The sequence below is a fragment of the Polyergus mexicanus genome, unplaced genomic scaffold (genome assembly GCF_030449975.1).
Source record: "Polyergus mexicanus isolate NDT 795.1 unplaced genomic scaffold, iyPolMexi1.0 SCAF_21, whole genome shotgun sequence".
Lineage (NCBI taxonomy): Eukaryota > Metazoa > Arthropoda > Insecta > Hymenoptera > Formicidae > Polyergus > Polyergus mexicanus.
This window is the reverse complement of record NW_027223341.1, coordinates 4,894,455-4,909,650: the sequence shown is the minus strand read 5'-3', so window position 1 is coordinate 4,909,650 and position 15,196 is coordinate 4,894,455. Positions and strand designations below refer to the sequence as shown.

General features: G+C 30.4%; 2 protein-coding genes across 3 annotated transcripts; one reads left to right on the top strand and one right to left on the bottom strand.

Moving 5' to 3' along the window:
- Positions 1 to 392: 392 nt before the first annotated feature.
- Pop2 (CCR4-NOT transcription complex subunit Pop2) lies at positions 393 to 3,805 on the bottom strand. 2 transcript variants are annotated; one of them, XM_070311984.1, is made up of 8 exons: positions 3,613 to 3,805; positions 3,090 to 3,175; positions 2,717 to 2,851; positions 2,175 to 2,360; positions 1,931 to 2,090; positions 1,506 to 1,782; positions 1,287 to 1,427; positions 393 to 1,129 (listed from the first exon to the last, which is right to left on the bottom strand). In XM_070311984.1, exons 2-8 carry the CDS (start codon positions 3,103 to 3,105, stop codon positions 1,001 to 1,003), a joined length of 1,044 nt encoding a protein of 347 aa, XP_070168085.1. In that variant the 5' UTR covers positions 3,106 to 3,175; positions 3,613 to 3,805; the 3' UTR covers positions 393 to 1,000. The 2 variants fall into 2 exon arrangements, with proteins under 2 accessions (XP_070168085.1, XP_070168087.1); XM_070311986.1 differs by lacking the exon at positions 2,717 to 2,851 and having other exon boundaries at positions 400 to 1,129; positions 3,613 to 3,798.
- Positions 3,806 to 12,783: 8,978 nt separating this feature from the next.
- LOC138942061 (uncharacterized) lies at positions 12,784 to 13,803 on the top strand. The gene has a single exon (XM_070312093.1). It carries the CDS (start codon positions 12,784 to 12,786, stop codon positions 13,801 to 13,803), a length of 1,020 nt encoding a protein of 339 aa, XP_070168194.1.
- The last annotated feature ends 1,393 nt before the right edge of the window (positions 13,804 to 15,196 follow it).

Genomic DNA, 15,196 nt, shown 5'->3' with positions numbered 1-15,196 from the left:
AGCAGATGTTATTTTTAGTATGATTGGTTCAAAAATGTATCAAAATCTTATTCTTTTTTTCTTGCGGACGCGATAGGTTTTATTATAATAAAACAGTGCAGTATATATAGCAAATATATGAAGAATACCTTGTTTTTAGTCATATTACTAACTTTTTACACGAATGTATCATTTATGTCAAGACATTCGTTATATGTATAATAAAAATGTATGACTCTTATATCAATGTTTATACATATATATATATATATATATATATATATATATATATATATATATATATATATATATATAATCCATATATAATATATATAATCCATATATATATATATATATATATATATGGATTATAACTTAAAAATGCGGGGGAAAACAGCGTATCCTTCCATCGCGGTTTTCTAAAATGTATACGATTTTCTCATACTTAAAATGTATCGGGCTACAAATGTATCATAGAATAAATAAATATATATATGTCAACGATAATAGATGCATCTATACGTAATGTAGCATGTATATTGCGTTTGGCTTGAGTATACGATGTTAAGCGCCTTTTGTATGTGTCATTCCAGTATCTAGATATGTATGTATACTGCAAGGATGTTAAAAGTGGAGGAAATTATGGAATTTTTGTACTGTAATGGTATCTTATATATCAATATTGTCCAAATGTTTACAAAAAAATTATATTACATTTTTTTTTTTACTGTTCAGTGTTGTAAATATTTTCGATTGATGGTACGTATCACACAGAAGGAATCTATAAAATAGCTACAGACTTGTACTGGAATACAAAAAAAAAAAAAAAAAAAAAAAAATAAAAAAGATTCGTATATCTGAAAGATTTGTCTAAATTGATTTTCGTGTGAAACCTATAGCAATGTCGATATAATACTTTGCGGATATGAATTATACGCTTGATCATTAAGTGAAAAGATTTTTTTGTAACATTTTATTTGTAATGAAATAATCTCTGTTACGATTGATTCTTTCTTTAACATTACGATGTCGAGGCATTATCTCCATTACTGTCCATGTATCCGCTAGATCCATTCATGACAAATGACGTTCCCAAACCGTATAAGTGTCCACAATACTTTGCATCATCAATATTATCTTCGAAAAACATCTAGAATAGAAATCAAAGAAATCAATTCTATATATGAATATAAATATATATTGTAAATATATATTATATAAATATAAATTTATATTAATATAAATATATAAATATATTTTTGTAAATAATTAGCAGATAATTACATCAATTAAATTAAATTATTTACCTCTCGCATTTTAAAAAAGACCATTCCAGTAAGAAGAGAATCAGATCCGGCTTGATGCTGAGGACCTACTCTTTGAATTTCCAGCTGTTCTGCGACTTCTTGTAAACCACCTTTCAAGTTCTTGCACGATTTCATTAAATACTGTGTATATACAAAAGACATATTATAAAATCTTATATATTTTTAATCTTGTTTATTTTTTTAAAGATTTCTATTTACTTTTACATCATATATTGTCGGAAAATATATCCTTAACAGCTCGAAAAATTCACTTTCCTCCTGTGGCAATTTTTGATCTGTGAGGAGTTTCAGTAAATAACCAAAGTCGTAGCCAGAATGAAAAGATAGCCATTTTATGTCATCAACAAGAACAATTCCTGATGTCATTAATAGTTCTGCGAATTCTAAAGGATCAATGCCTTCCTCTTCATGTTTCTTGAACTGTATACCACTATTTTGTAACATATCTATACTATCCTGTGCATACATGTCTTCACTAGTAACAACAAAATGTACATATCTTATTATCAAAAAATTGTACAAAAAAAGTTAAAAAGACTTTGAATATATAAATATTTTAAAATCTTAAAAAGATGCATCTACAAATGTATAACAAATATTAATGTCAATACATATAAACTTACTGTAAGTTGAATTTAAAATTGAATTGCCATGTTGTATAGCTACCGCCCGGCGTATTCCCCGATTCATCAAGGAATGTGAGACCAAGTTGAATTATTCGCAATAGATCTACATTGCAACGTAAGAGCTGATATTGATAATCGGCATTAGTTCTAAATTCACCTGTTCAAAACAGAAATTTGTAATATATATATATATATATATTAGGGACATATAGCAAAACTCTTCGAAAGTGTGCATTCTTACCGATAGGTCTAGCTACAACACCAGGAAATTCTGTATCCATTGCAATGTAATGATATTGCTGTACGACTTGACGAATTGTGCGAAATTCCTCTTCCAGGTTGTGCCCCCACACATCTCTAATACCACATTCTTCATTACTGGGCATAGTCCCTCCTCCCTTTTGCTGCCCTATTGGGTTGGTCCCACCTAAAAATTTTCACAATCAAAAAAGAGATGTAAAAATCACAAGGATATTCAATGTTTCTTTTAATATATACAATTCAATTAATTTATAAAATATTAGCTTAATATTTGATACAATTATGTAGAATGTAGACTTTTTTTGCTTTTACTTTAAATACCAGGAACACATGAAAGTGAGACAATATTAATAAAAAAATCTTTTAAAATTTGTAGAAATAAATTCACATATATACAATATATGCAAAGTTATAAATGCATATACCAAAAAAAAAGGTTTCTTTATTTGTAATAAGATTACATAGCTTTTAATAGATTGTTTTCTTGTATCAATCTTCAAAACATGGTATTTTGAGCTGCACCTTCTAGTAGATGTGCATCTTTTTCAATATATATTATTACACCATTATTAACAAGACTTCTACAAAAGACCTCCTTTATTGCATGTATTTTCATCCACTTGAAACTTGTTTTTAATTTACTCTGCTTCTTTATTCCTGTAATATGTATGTCCTTTATTTCTTAATTGGGCACATGTGAACATTTCACTTTCATTGTTCCTGATTCAGTCAATATTTATGACTTTCAATTTATAGAACACTATTAATATCATCATACAAATAAATATCATATGTATTATTTTTAATGTACAAAAACTTTCATGTACACAAAATATTATTACATTTTGTGCATTACAAACAGAACTCTAACACATATTATATACATCTTACGTACCGGTAGCTGAAGGCATATTCCTGCATTCACCGAGGCTACTCTTATCTTCAAATTCTCCCTGTCACGGTCTTTCCTTCTTCATATCACTGTAAATTCACAGATAATTAATAAAAAATAACTGTTTACATATTGTTTACAAATATTATTAACCAAAAAAAAAACTCTAAATGCTTTATATATATATATACATATATATTATGTAAGAATTATATTTCATAGAAATAACAGTTTATATTGTAAGCTCTCATTGTCAGTCAGTATTGCAAGTAGGCAGGTTATGGATCATGAGTAAACAATAACAGTTCATCACTGTAGATATCACATATAGACGAAATGGAGCATGATGCAAACATATAAATAAATATAGAAGTAATACCACTATATGAAAAAAACGATATATAACAGAATTGCTTATTGTTTGTTAAAGTAAGTTCGACAAGTTTATTGGAAAGTCAGGTTATGTTTTAGCCAGACAAGAGCATCGTTTAAGGTTCATGAAAAGATAACGTAAGACAAATTGTACCTTTCGGTATGATATTCTTGGTCAGCGGGATCTAAGTGTAATTTAATCGAGACGACACTTTTTAAAGCCACAATCTTGTGTTAAATCATGAACAGTTTTAACAACTTCTCCTGCTCGCGAACTCAACTTTATACGCACGACGCACGACACGAAATACAGGCGCTTCGATCGCTGATACTAGAGACACCGACGGGGTACTGTTAAAGATGGCTTGCAATGGGCAAATTTTCGTCGCTATCGAATGGGCTTGATGCTCGATGAGAACGAGGATAATTGAAGATGGGTGACATTACCGACTGTTTTGACTGCATTGGAAATAATTGCACGAATTCCCCAGTCAGCCACGTCTGTTCTAACAGATATTGCCAAGTGCTTGCTATAAATTATTATCAGCAAAAAAGCTACAAATTTGGTACACGAGTTGTTATTACCGATTAAGGGGATCCTAAAGCGACGGGCGAACTCCGATGGGTTAGCGCCCTCATCTAAACGTAACTAAAAATATCAATAATACCGACGCTTTTAGTTCCGCCATTACCGACACATTATTATTTGAAACATGCATAATAGAAAAAGTAATCTTTTGCATTGTGTTCAATATATTGAATTGAGACAATATCGCGTATTTTTACTGCTGTATCGTCTCGCAGATATCGAAGCATATCTAAGCGTGTCGATGATAGTAAAATATAGATGTGTCTTTATTGCATAGTTTGAACACAAAATTTCAACATCGCTCATATTGTGACATATATTTTAATAGTTTCTTTTTTTATCGGACGCAAAAAACAAATTTTTAAATGCAAGCGATATTGCATCGTATAATTTTATTAAAAATTATTGAAAGAAAAACTGTAAGTATTAGTATTGTAAGGTATTCATTATCGTTATACTCTATCATCAGTTATTATTTGATTTGAGCGCGCGATCATGATCGCCGCAAAGGATGATTGCTTGCTGTGCAACGTGGCGCTCTCTGTGCTTTTGTTTTTGTTCTCCGCGAGCGCCGCCGGAAGACGAGAGTTGGCCGTTAGACCTCCGTGAGATTAAGACTAAAACATACTATGTTAAGAAGATTTATATTACGTAGTTACCAAAGACCTTATAGTTTAGTTAATAAACCAGTTATATGTATATTACCAAAGAACACTAGAGCAGATTATTTATATCCAGTAACAGTAAAAAACCTCTTTGCTCTTCGCCGCCTCGGTTAACAGTATCATCATATTTAAATTTGACTTAACTAAAACAGTTTATGACAGATAAATTAATTATTTCATTTAAAATAATTAATTTATCTGTCATAAACTGTTTTAGTTCGCCGGCCGTTTGCCACCGCTGCAATATCGCGTCACTGATCTGTCTATTAATCTCATGTTTATTCTCATCATTTCATCTCTCACACTGTCATACTCGTCTCGCGGTCATTTAGTCCGGATTTGCACCTAGGAGCAAAGTCTATCGACAAAATTGGATATATATTTAGTCTGGATTCAAACCAGGGGCATAGTCTGTCGACAAAATCGGATATATTTAGTCTGGACTCAAACCAGGGGCATAGTCTGTCGATAAGGGGCATAGTGTGTCGATAAGCTGCATATTCTGTTCGGTTTTTGCTGCCAATTTGCCATCAGATTGCGCGCTCCAGATCTTGCTCAGTTTTTGTCGACAATCTGATGTCAGTCATATCAACAAGCTTTGCTCGGTTTCTGCCGTCAATTTGCTGTGTAGTTATGTTAGCAAGCTTTGCTTGGTTCTTGCCGGCAAACTGCCAGCTTAAGGGGATGCCGGATTACCGACAGAACGCGAATATCAGTTATTTTGCAAAATCTTTTTGTTGACTATAGATATCAACAAATCCTTTTCCATACTTAAAGTATACATAATAACGGAGTGCGGAGTTCACGATTTCATATAAAAAGTGAAAAAAAATGAGAAAATTACAGATTTGTTATCGGCTTCTGCGTCAACATTTACTTAATATAATAAATTTGTAATCTACACGTGCCTAATCAGTAAACTCCGCACTCGGCATTTCATCAAAGAGTATAAGTGAACTTAGAGAAGTGAGTTTAGAAGCTTTATAAAAAAGATTTTGCAAAATAAAACTTTCGTGCATATGTGTGTGTGCGAGATGGAGGCTCAAGAGTAAAACAGAGCAGTAGATTAGTTGCGTGATGTCGCGATAGACGGTGCTAAAATCTTACATGACATGACAGACGTAATCGTACTACCTTTGTCTCTTTCATGCGTGTGAGAGTATACATGTATGCATTAACATTATTGCAGTATCTTTTTTCTCTCGATCATACGCTCTATCTCTTTCTAATCGCTCGCTCGCTATGTACTACGTATCGCTTAGCTTCATGCTCCTCGCATATTCACTTACGCGTTCACTCGCGCTTCTCTCTTTCTCTCTCTCTCTCTCTCTCTCTCTCTCTCTCTCTCTCTCTCTCTCTCTCTTTCTGCTCGTTCATTATTGTATTCTTTTATTCCCATTATTATATTCTTTTATTTACTCAATTTTTATTCTTTCTATTCTCGTCTCCCTACATAAAAATAAATAAATTTATTTATTTATGTTTATTTGATACATCATAAATGAGATACACAAGTTATTTTCTTTTTCTATTTAACTATAGTTAAATACAACACATGTACATACAAAAATATACATAATTAAATACTTTTTCTATTTATGACATACACAATATCTCATTTATGTTGTATAAAATAAAGACGAATAAATTAATGTATTATTATATAGGAAGACGAGAATATAGAAAGAATAAAAGTCGAAGAAATAAAAGAATATAATAATAGGGATGAAAGAATACATTAAAGAACGAGGAGCAAGCGAGATGACAAGCATCAAAGAGTTCCGAAGTCTCGCTCGCGAGGCTCTCTTTATCTATAATATCTCGGGTTATATATCGTTCGTAAAATTTCTGTTTTTCGTCTTTTATCGATATCAAAATAATTCTAAGAGATTCTTGCGATTAAAATAATACTAAACATGACATAAATCGAATAATTTTTAATCAATTATGTTATTAAAATTATGATTACTTATTTCATTTAAAATAATCGGATTTATATCGTATTTGGTGTCATTTTAATCGCAAAAATGTAATTAATCCATTACAATTATTTTTAGATATATAAAATGCGAAATACAAAAGTTTTATTTTCTATAGTAAAATGACATATATATGTGAAAGATTACAGATAAAAGGAGTCACGCGAGCGAGGCTTCGGAACTCTTTCATGTTTGTCATCTCACTTACTCCTTCATTCTTTCTCGCTCTCGCTTTTGTCGACTCTTCAGCGTCGGGGATCTTTCCTTATCTACAAAATATAAACATCTTCTAAATAAAAAGTGAAACTTGTATTTTCCATTTCATCTGTATAAAAATAATTATAATGGATTAATGAGATTCTTGCGATTAAAATGACACGAAACATGACATAAATCGGATTATTTTTAATCAATTATGTTATTAAAATTATGATTACTTATTTCATTTAAAATTATCCGATTTATGTCATATTTGGTGTTATTTTAATCGCAAGAATCTCATTAATCCATTATAATTATTTTTATACTCATAAAATACAATATGAAAGTTTCAGTTTTTATTTTATAAGTTGTTTATATATAGTAGATAAGGAAAGATCCCCGCGCGATGCTGGAGAGTCGACAAAAACGAAAGCGAGAAAGAATGAAGGAGCAAGCGAGACGACAAATATCGAAGAGTTCCGAAGTCTCACTCGCGAGGCTCCTTTTATCTATAATCTTTCACGTTAGATTAATATATATAAATTAGAGGATTGTAGATAAATACGCGACAACGCGAAATTTTGTTTCTAATCTAATTTTACCTCAGGAGAATTTTAACTCACTCTTTTTTCTTGATTCCATGTTCTACAATTTTCATTTTATAATACTTTTTGATAAATCTAATAATTTTAGTGTTGTTTTAAGTTTCTTGGTGAAAATTATTTGTTTCATTTTTTGCGATTTTCTTCAAAACGAAGCAAAAACGAGCAAATCTCTAAAGGACTTTTTGTCTTAGTTTATCGGTCCCCTACACGCTCCTAAAGTTTTGACATTTAAATTGGGGACAGCTTGTATAACGTATTATAAATGTTTCTAAATTTATATTACAAATATATAAATATTTACATATACAATTATATGTATAATATATTTACATATATATATATATTATACATGTATAAAATATATTATATATATATGCATGTATACAGAGTTGGGAAATAACGCGTTACTTGTAACGCCGTTACCGTTACAGTTACTTTTTTTCGGTAACTGTAACGGTAATGGCGTTACAAATTTTATTTGTAACGGAAAAAGTAACTTCGTTACATTTTTCGGTAACGAGTAACGAATTTAACAGTTACTTTTATCGTTACTTTTTTCAAATTTTTTGATTTATTTAAGATATTATTCTTGCTATTGTGCGTGATAAAATTTTTATCTTAACCGTAAAGCCGTAAGCAAATCGACCAATTAGCATTCTTATTATGTTGTAAAAATGCTTGAATGTGATTGATCAACTTATGGCTCTTGCAGATCAGTGCGATGACGCGAAGCGCGATATCCAATGAGAGTTTTATCTTTTCGGAAAAGCAGAGTTCTCATTTACTACCAGTTCTAAGTACCTTGCAACAAAAATTAGAAAATCTCAATAAATCTGACCTTATAGATTGCCATTCATTAGTTGAAGCTATTCAGCAAGGTTTAAATAAAAGGTAACTTATTAATTTCATTAATACATATGTTATTTAATTTTAAATAAGGATTTAATTGAAAAATATTACTTTATTTTAAACTATTGATTCAAAAGTATTAATTTCAATAAAACAAACAATGTCGCTTAATTTACTATATTTGATTTTAGATTTCTTACAATATTTGAAATAAAAGAATTAATAATAGCAGCATGTTTACATCCAAAATTTAAGTTAAACTGGTTAACCGGAGAAAAAAGAAAACGTGCTGAAAATTATTTGGAGGATTTATTGGGAATCCGATCAACTGAAAATTCTTCAAAAGTTGGAAAATCTGACGATCACGATGATTTTTTAATTTTTGTGCAAAAAACGGTGCAAAATGAATCTGAACAAGAAGAATTGCAACGGTTTTTAAAATCAAATAATTGTAATATAGAAATGTTAAACGACTATCCAAAACTTAAAAAACTTTTTATTAAATATAATACAGCTCTACCAAGTAGTGCATCTGTAGAAAGAATGTTTAGCATCGGTGGCTCTGTATTAACACCACAAAGAGGGCATTTAAATGATGATACTATGGAGCAACAAATTTTATTAAAAATTAATAAAGAATTTCGATAAAATTTAATCATTTATTTTGTAATAAACCTTGAATGAAATCTTGCTTACAATTTTTCAAAAGTTTTTCTTATGCAAAATAATTTATTAGTTTGTATTGTAAAAAAGTAACGGAAATTGTAACGACTCGTTACTTTTTAGTAACTGTAACGGTAACGAGTTACTTTTTAAAATTAGTAACGAGTAACGGTAACGAGTTACTTTTTAGAAAAAATAACGGTAACGGTAACGAGTTACTTTTATAAAGTAACTTTCCCAACCCTGCGTGTATATATAAATATATACACATACACAAATGATCAAGTGATATTTCTCTTGAAAAATATATGGAAAAGTTTAGATGTAAAAAATGGAAAACTTAAAATCTACTTTTAGATTTAAGCATATATATCTTATATATTTTTAGATCTACGTATGTAACAATTTAGATCTAATTGTAAGTGGATCGATATAAATCTATGTAGATTTACACTGGTAGATCTATCTAAATCTCTGTAGATCTTCAAGGGTCAACTTAGATTTAAGTATACGTATGATGATCTATTTAGATCTACTGGTGCAGATCTATTTTTGAAATAGATCTGCATCGATAGATCTATCTGGATCTAAATGGACTCAAATAGCAAAGAAATGTTTAATAAATGTTTGAAACTTATTTTTTAAGATATATATTTTTAAAACGTTTAAAATTATAAGTAAAATCTGTTTTCATATATTTTTATTAAAAAAAACTCTATTTTAACGTTTATGTAAAATAAGCCTTGATTCAACCTTTAATAAATATTTAATTTTTTAATATTTTATTAATAAAATATTAATAAATGTTTTTAAAATATCTTTAAAAATGAGCTTTAAACATTTATTAAACATTTCTTTGCTACTTGGGGATATGCTTACATCTCAGTAGATCTTAAGTTTTTCATTTTTTAGATTAACGAGATTTAATTAGATATAATTACATCTATTTACATTTAATCTATTTTTTCCCGGGAAGGTCGTCCATGTATTTTTATTTTCTCCAAACTTTATGAAACTTTTCTTTGTGTTTATTGATTTTATGTTCTGATAAATGTTATTTTCTTTCCATACATCTTATTTGTTATGTAAAATCTCTTGTTCATATCAATTATATACTTGTATATATATATATATATATATATATAAGTCCATATAAGTAATGTGTGCAATTGTGTTCAAATATGCAATAAAGGCAGACACGTGTCTATGTTATACTGTTATCTATACGCTTAGATACGCTTAGATATGCGTGCGAGGCAATAGAGCAGTAGAAATACACGATGCTGTCCGATTTCATCATATTGAACACAATTCTCTTTCAAATATGCATAAAACATGCAGAAATATTATCGGTAACAGCGGAACTAAAATTATTGATATTATCGATAATTTCGATCGGTATTATTGATAATTTTAGTTACGCTTAGATGAGGGCGCTAACCCGTCGAAGTTCGGCCGTCATTTTAGGATCCCCTTAACTGCTGCACGATTATTATTTAGCGATGGACCGCGGAGACTGCGCGATCACATTGTTACGTTGCCTAGCGATGTGAGAAACGCAACATGTACCGTGCAAGTTGCGACGTGCGTGCGGCGCGTGGCGCGTGATTGACGCGAGATAAGACGAACGATCTTCTAAAACCTTTGCATTACGAATGCGGTAGAAAACATGAAACGTATAATGACGTACTTAAAAAAATATTTATTTATTATAATTAATAATTATTTCTAAATAATTATTATTTTAAAAAGCATATATTATACGTTATTACGTTTTCGAAATTATTGCATTCACGATGCGAAAGTTTCAGTCAATCGCAAGATCGCAAGAATAATGTAATTAATAAATTATACTTGGGAAAATTTATTTTTATTCTGCTCAAATCAGATGTTCCAACGTTAAAATATATTGGTCGTATGTATTGATGTATTGTATGATTAAAACGCATGAGAGCTTGCATTAGGATGGATGGCGGGCATTTCCAGCATCTGCTCTAAAATCGCGGACAGAAATTATTCGAATAATTATTATTAAATATTTTATTTAAATATATTATTTAAATTCACCTATATATGTTTTAACACATTAATATATGATTCTATATAATGTCTAATTATCTAATGGTCATTTTATGACCAAAACTTATCATTATTTTATTACTTAGGATTGAGACTTTAAATCCATTTAAATATACTATTTTATATGAATGGCCAAAACCTGCAGAATTTGTTCGGTTTTTGCTGACAATCTGTTGTCAGATTGTCTTGCGCAGATTTTGCTCGATTTTTGCCATCAATTTGACGTCAAGTTATATCAAGCTTTGCTTCGTCTTGCCGTCAATTTGCTGTCAGGTTATGTCAGCAAGCTTTGTCACCAAAACACAAACTTAATGCGGACACAGATGGCACTAGATTTGTTACCAAGTTTTGAGCAAATTTGATGCCAATTTGGCAACAATTTGTTATCAAATTGCTTACTGGGTATTTTAATCGTATGCAAATATTTTAGCCCATTTAGCTTTATTATCGGAAATGTATAGTTTTTTTATGTAATAGGGTATTATAACGTTTTTTAAAAATACTTTTTTTTTTTTAAGTTCATACCCTATTTAGTTATTAAAATTTTTTCTGTTTGCTTCAAAACGTTCGATTTGTATAATTTTTTAATTATTTAAAATATCATAATTTGAAGCGTTACGAAAACGCGCCAAAAGCAGCCAATATGGCGCCGGAGCTGCGTGACTTCACTTCGTTACTGTTGGTGATAGTACTGTGATAGATCAAGCCATAGAAGTTTGTATGCAAATCAGTAATAATTTATATTATAATAAAGATATGGATAAAGTACGAGCCTACCGATGGTGCTTTGTATCAATGTGTAAGAATACACAAAAAATAACACCAAACAAGGTGTTTGTAAGTGTACCGCAGGACAAAACTAGACGGCAACTGTAGTTCAAACTTGCCCGTCGTATAGATGAACCAACATTGTCAAATTATTATTGTTGCGAAGATCATTTTAATGTAAGTGCTGCATTAAACAATTTTGTAATTCGTATTATAACGGATTGAAATAAAATAATCGCATTCTAATCTAAAGTATATAACTAATAAAGTAGTTTTTTTGTTAAAAGAATTATTATTCTATTATTTACATGCATATTTATATTATAAGAATTTTAATTTTCCTGTTTTAGTTGAAAGAAGATATGGAAAATTTTATGATTTTCAAATTAATGGAACACCAATAAAAATGAAGAAAAATGCAGCACCTCATATTTTTGATTGTCAACCTGACCGTCGAACAGCTGCAAGTACTCACGACTGATGTGCATTTAAAAAATTAAATAATAAAAGAATGATATCCGAAATACTATCTCATTGCGAAACTCATGAAACCAATGAAAATAGATCACCAAATGTTAAAAGTGACAATGAAATAGTTCCAAAAAAGTATGCAGACAAAAAGAAATTTCAACAAATGAAAACTGTGCTTCGATAAGTTTTTCAATACTTACAGAAAAAAATAAAATAAATGATGAAATTGATAGTATTAATATTGCAAAAAGCAATGCAGTTCCATTAATCGTTACAGAAAAAGAAGGAGAAGTATTATTGCAATCGAATGACAAAATAGAAATTAATAAGAAGTGTACTTGGGATAAAGAAAACAAGAACACGAAGGTTTTTTTTAGAAATAAAAAAATTCAATGCAATATAAAGTGCAGTATTGTTGAAGAAAGTTGCCAAACACTGCCTAATACTGTAAATAAAATGTGTTCACCCATTAATGTACCAACGGAGAGTGACAATAGCGGTGCAGTTGTAACCGATTTTTCCAAAACGATTACAACTGGTACTACTAGGAGTGAATATGAATCATGTCATGAAGATTATTTGCAGTATTGTGAAGAACAAGACCTACAAACAAAAAGAAGCGCTTTACATTTAACAAATTATTTTATTAGCACACAGACAAAACAATACATTGGAATTCCAAATGACTGGTTATGGATTGTTGATGAACTGCATAAACGCACTTGTTTATCAACAGAAAATATAAAATTGACTTTGATGAAAATCAAACTGAATGACAATTTCGTAAGATTAGGTAACCAATTTGGAATCAGTACAGCAGGAGCATCAAAAATTTTTCAAAATAGTGTACCAAAATTATGTCATTTCTTAAAAACTCTTATTTATTGTCCTCCTAGAGAAAGCGTTAAAATGGCATTATCTATACCGTTTCGTGCAAATTTTGCTCACGTTTATGGAATAATTGACTGTTTCGAAATTCAAATCGAGAAACCATCAAACGCTCTTCAACAGTCTTTAATGTGGTCAGAATATAAAAAGTGCAATACATTGAAGTATTTAATATGTTATACACCGGATGGATTTATTAATTTTATTTCTTCTGGTTATGGAGGTCGAGTAAATGATGTTGAGTTGTTTGAACAATGCGGTATAATGGATGTTTTGCCAAAAAAATGTGGAATTATGGCAGATCGTGGTTTTAAGCAGATTCAAACATCATTAAATAAAATTCAGTGCGAACTTATAAGACCTCCTAGTGTAAAAAGTGGAAGTAAATCGTCTAAGACAGAAGTAATGTTAACGAAGCGTATAGCAAGTTTAAGAATTCACGTAGAACGTATGATAAGAAGACTACGAGAATTTTCACTTTTGGAACCACATTCTACTTTAAACCATAACATCATGCCATACATAGATGATGTTGTTCGTATTGTAGCAGTTTTAATAAACCTCCAAGCACCTATTATAAGAACATAATAATTTATAATTATTAATATAAAATTATATTATACGAAAAATAAAAAACTAATTGTTCACATAACAAACTTTTTATTAATGCATATTTTATCTTAAAATAGAATTCATCAATTTACAATAAATTTTTTTTTTTTCAGAAACTGATAGCTTGTTCTGTTACAGCTGTAGTATAATCTTTATCATAATCTACCCAAACTGTTGTCACTTTTCTATTATTTTCGAAATCAGGATCAGCAACACAAAATAAACCCTTTTTTGTATTTGTAGCTAGCATTTGAAGATTTATCTGTGCTTTGCACTTAGAAGCTATTTTTCCTTTCGATAGAAATCGAGAAATAGCTTTGTCTGAATTTGAATACTTCAGTTCCATAATAAAATCATTGCCCATAGCATTCGGAGAAGCTCCCAATATTGGGTAATTTGGCATTAAAAAAAGACCACAATTTTTCAGTTTTTGGCCTACTATTTTCTCAACTTCTTTAAGTACTTCTTTCTCAAGACATCTACCTCTTTCCATTTTTTTTGTATCATATACTTTGGATGCGCCAGTGATCCGCTGTACAAGACTTCCATCTTCGGTATTACAATTTTCAGCTTCATGTAATATCGATGCAGTTATTCTACCGTAGCGAAGTTCGAACCATAAATGGCTGTTACTTTGCATTTTAGTTGCATTTTCCGCTTCAAAACATAATTCTTTTGACATTTTGGAAATACAAAATATTAAGAAATCATCTGCAGTTTTCATTCCACATGTTGAAAACTCAACCGATCGAGTCGAGGCATTGACAATGAGTATAACCAACCGGCGTTCCTTTAGTTCAAAATGATGTTGCGATAACTGACTGTCAAGTTGCTTCTCCTTGGCTATTTTCACAATGCGATTTTTGAGAAACAATAAATTTCATCCATATCACATTACTCTGCATCAAGAGTTGAATGATAATGACCATCGTCGTACATTATGCTTTTGCCAATGGGCTCGTCGACAAATGAACCAGGATCCCAATTTTTTTTCATACGTAATGTTTTCGGATGAAGCTAATTTTAATAACCAAGGCCAAATAAATCGTCATAATTGCCATTATTGGTCGAATCAAAATCCTTACTGGCATAGGCAAATACGGCATCAACATCAATGGTCTTTTAACGTATGGTGTGGATTACTGAATGGATATGTAGTAGGGCCACACTTCTTTGACGGCCATTTGACAGCTAACCGTTATAATAATTTTCTTCAAAATGAATTACCAGTTCTTTTGGAGAATGTTGATTTGCACACAAGACAACGCTTATGGTTTCAGCAGGATGGCGCACCTGCACATAGTGCTTGCGTTGTTCGTAGGACGCTGAATAACGTTTTTCGAAACGGCTGGCTTGGCATGAGTGGAAC

Excerpts from the sequence above, each read along its gene's own strand:
- Pop2 (XM_070311984.1), bottom strand. Across the intron at positions 2,361-2,716 it reads AGATGCACATCTACTAGAAG|GTGGGACCAACCCAATAGGG; the intron begins GTGCAGCTCAAA and ends GAAAATTTTTAG. Across the intron at positions 1,783-1,930 it reads AATTTTAAATTCAACTTACA|TGAAGACATGTATGCACAGG; the intron begins GTAAGTTTATAT and ends TGTTGTTACTAG.
- LOC138942061 (XM_070312093.1), top strand. The coding sequence starts at position 12,784 with ATGTGTTCACCCATTAATGTACCAACGGAGAGTGACAATAGCGGTGCA.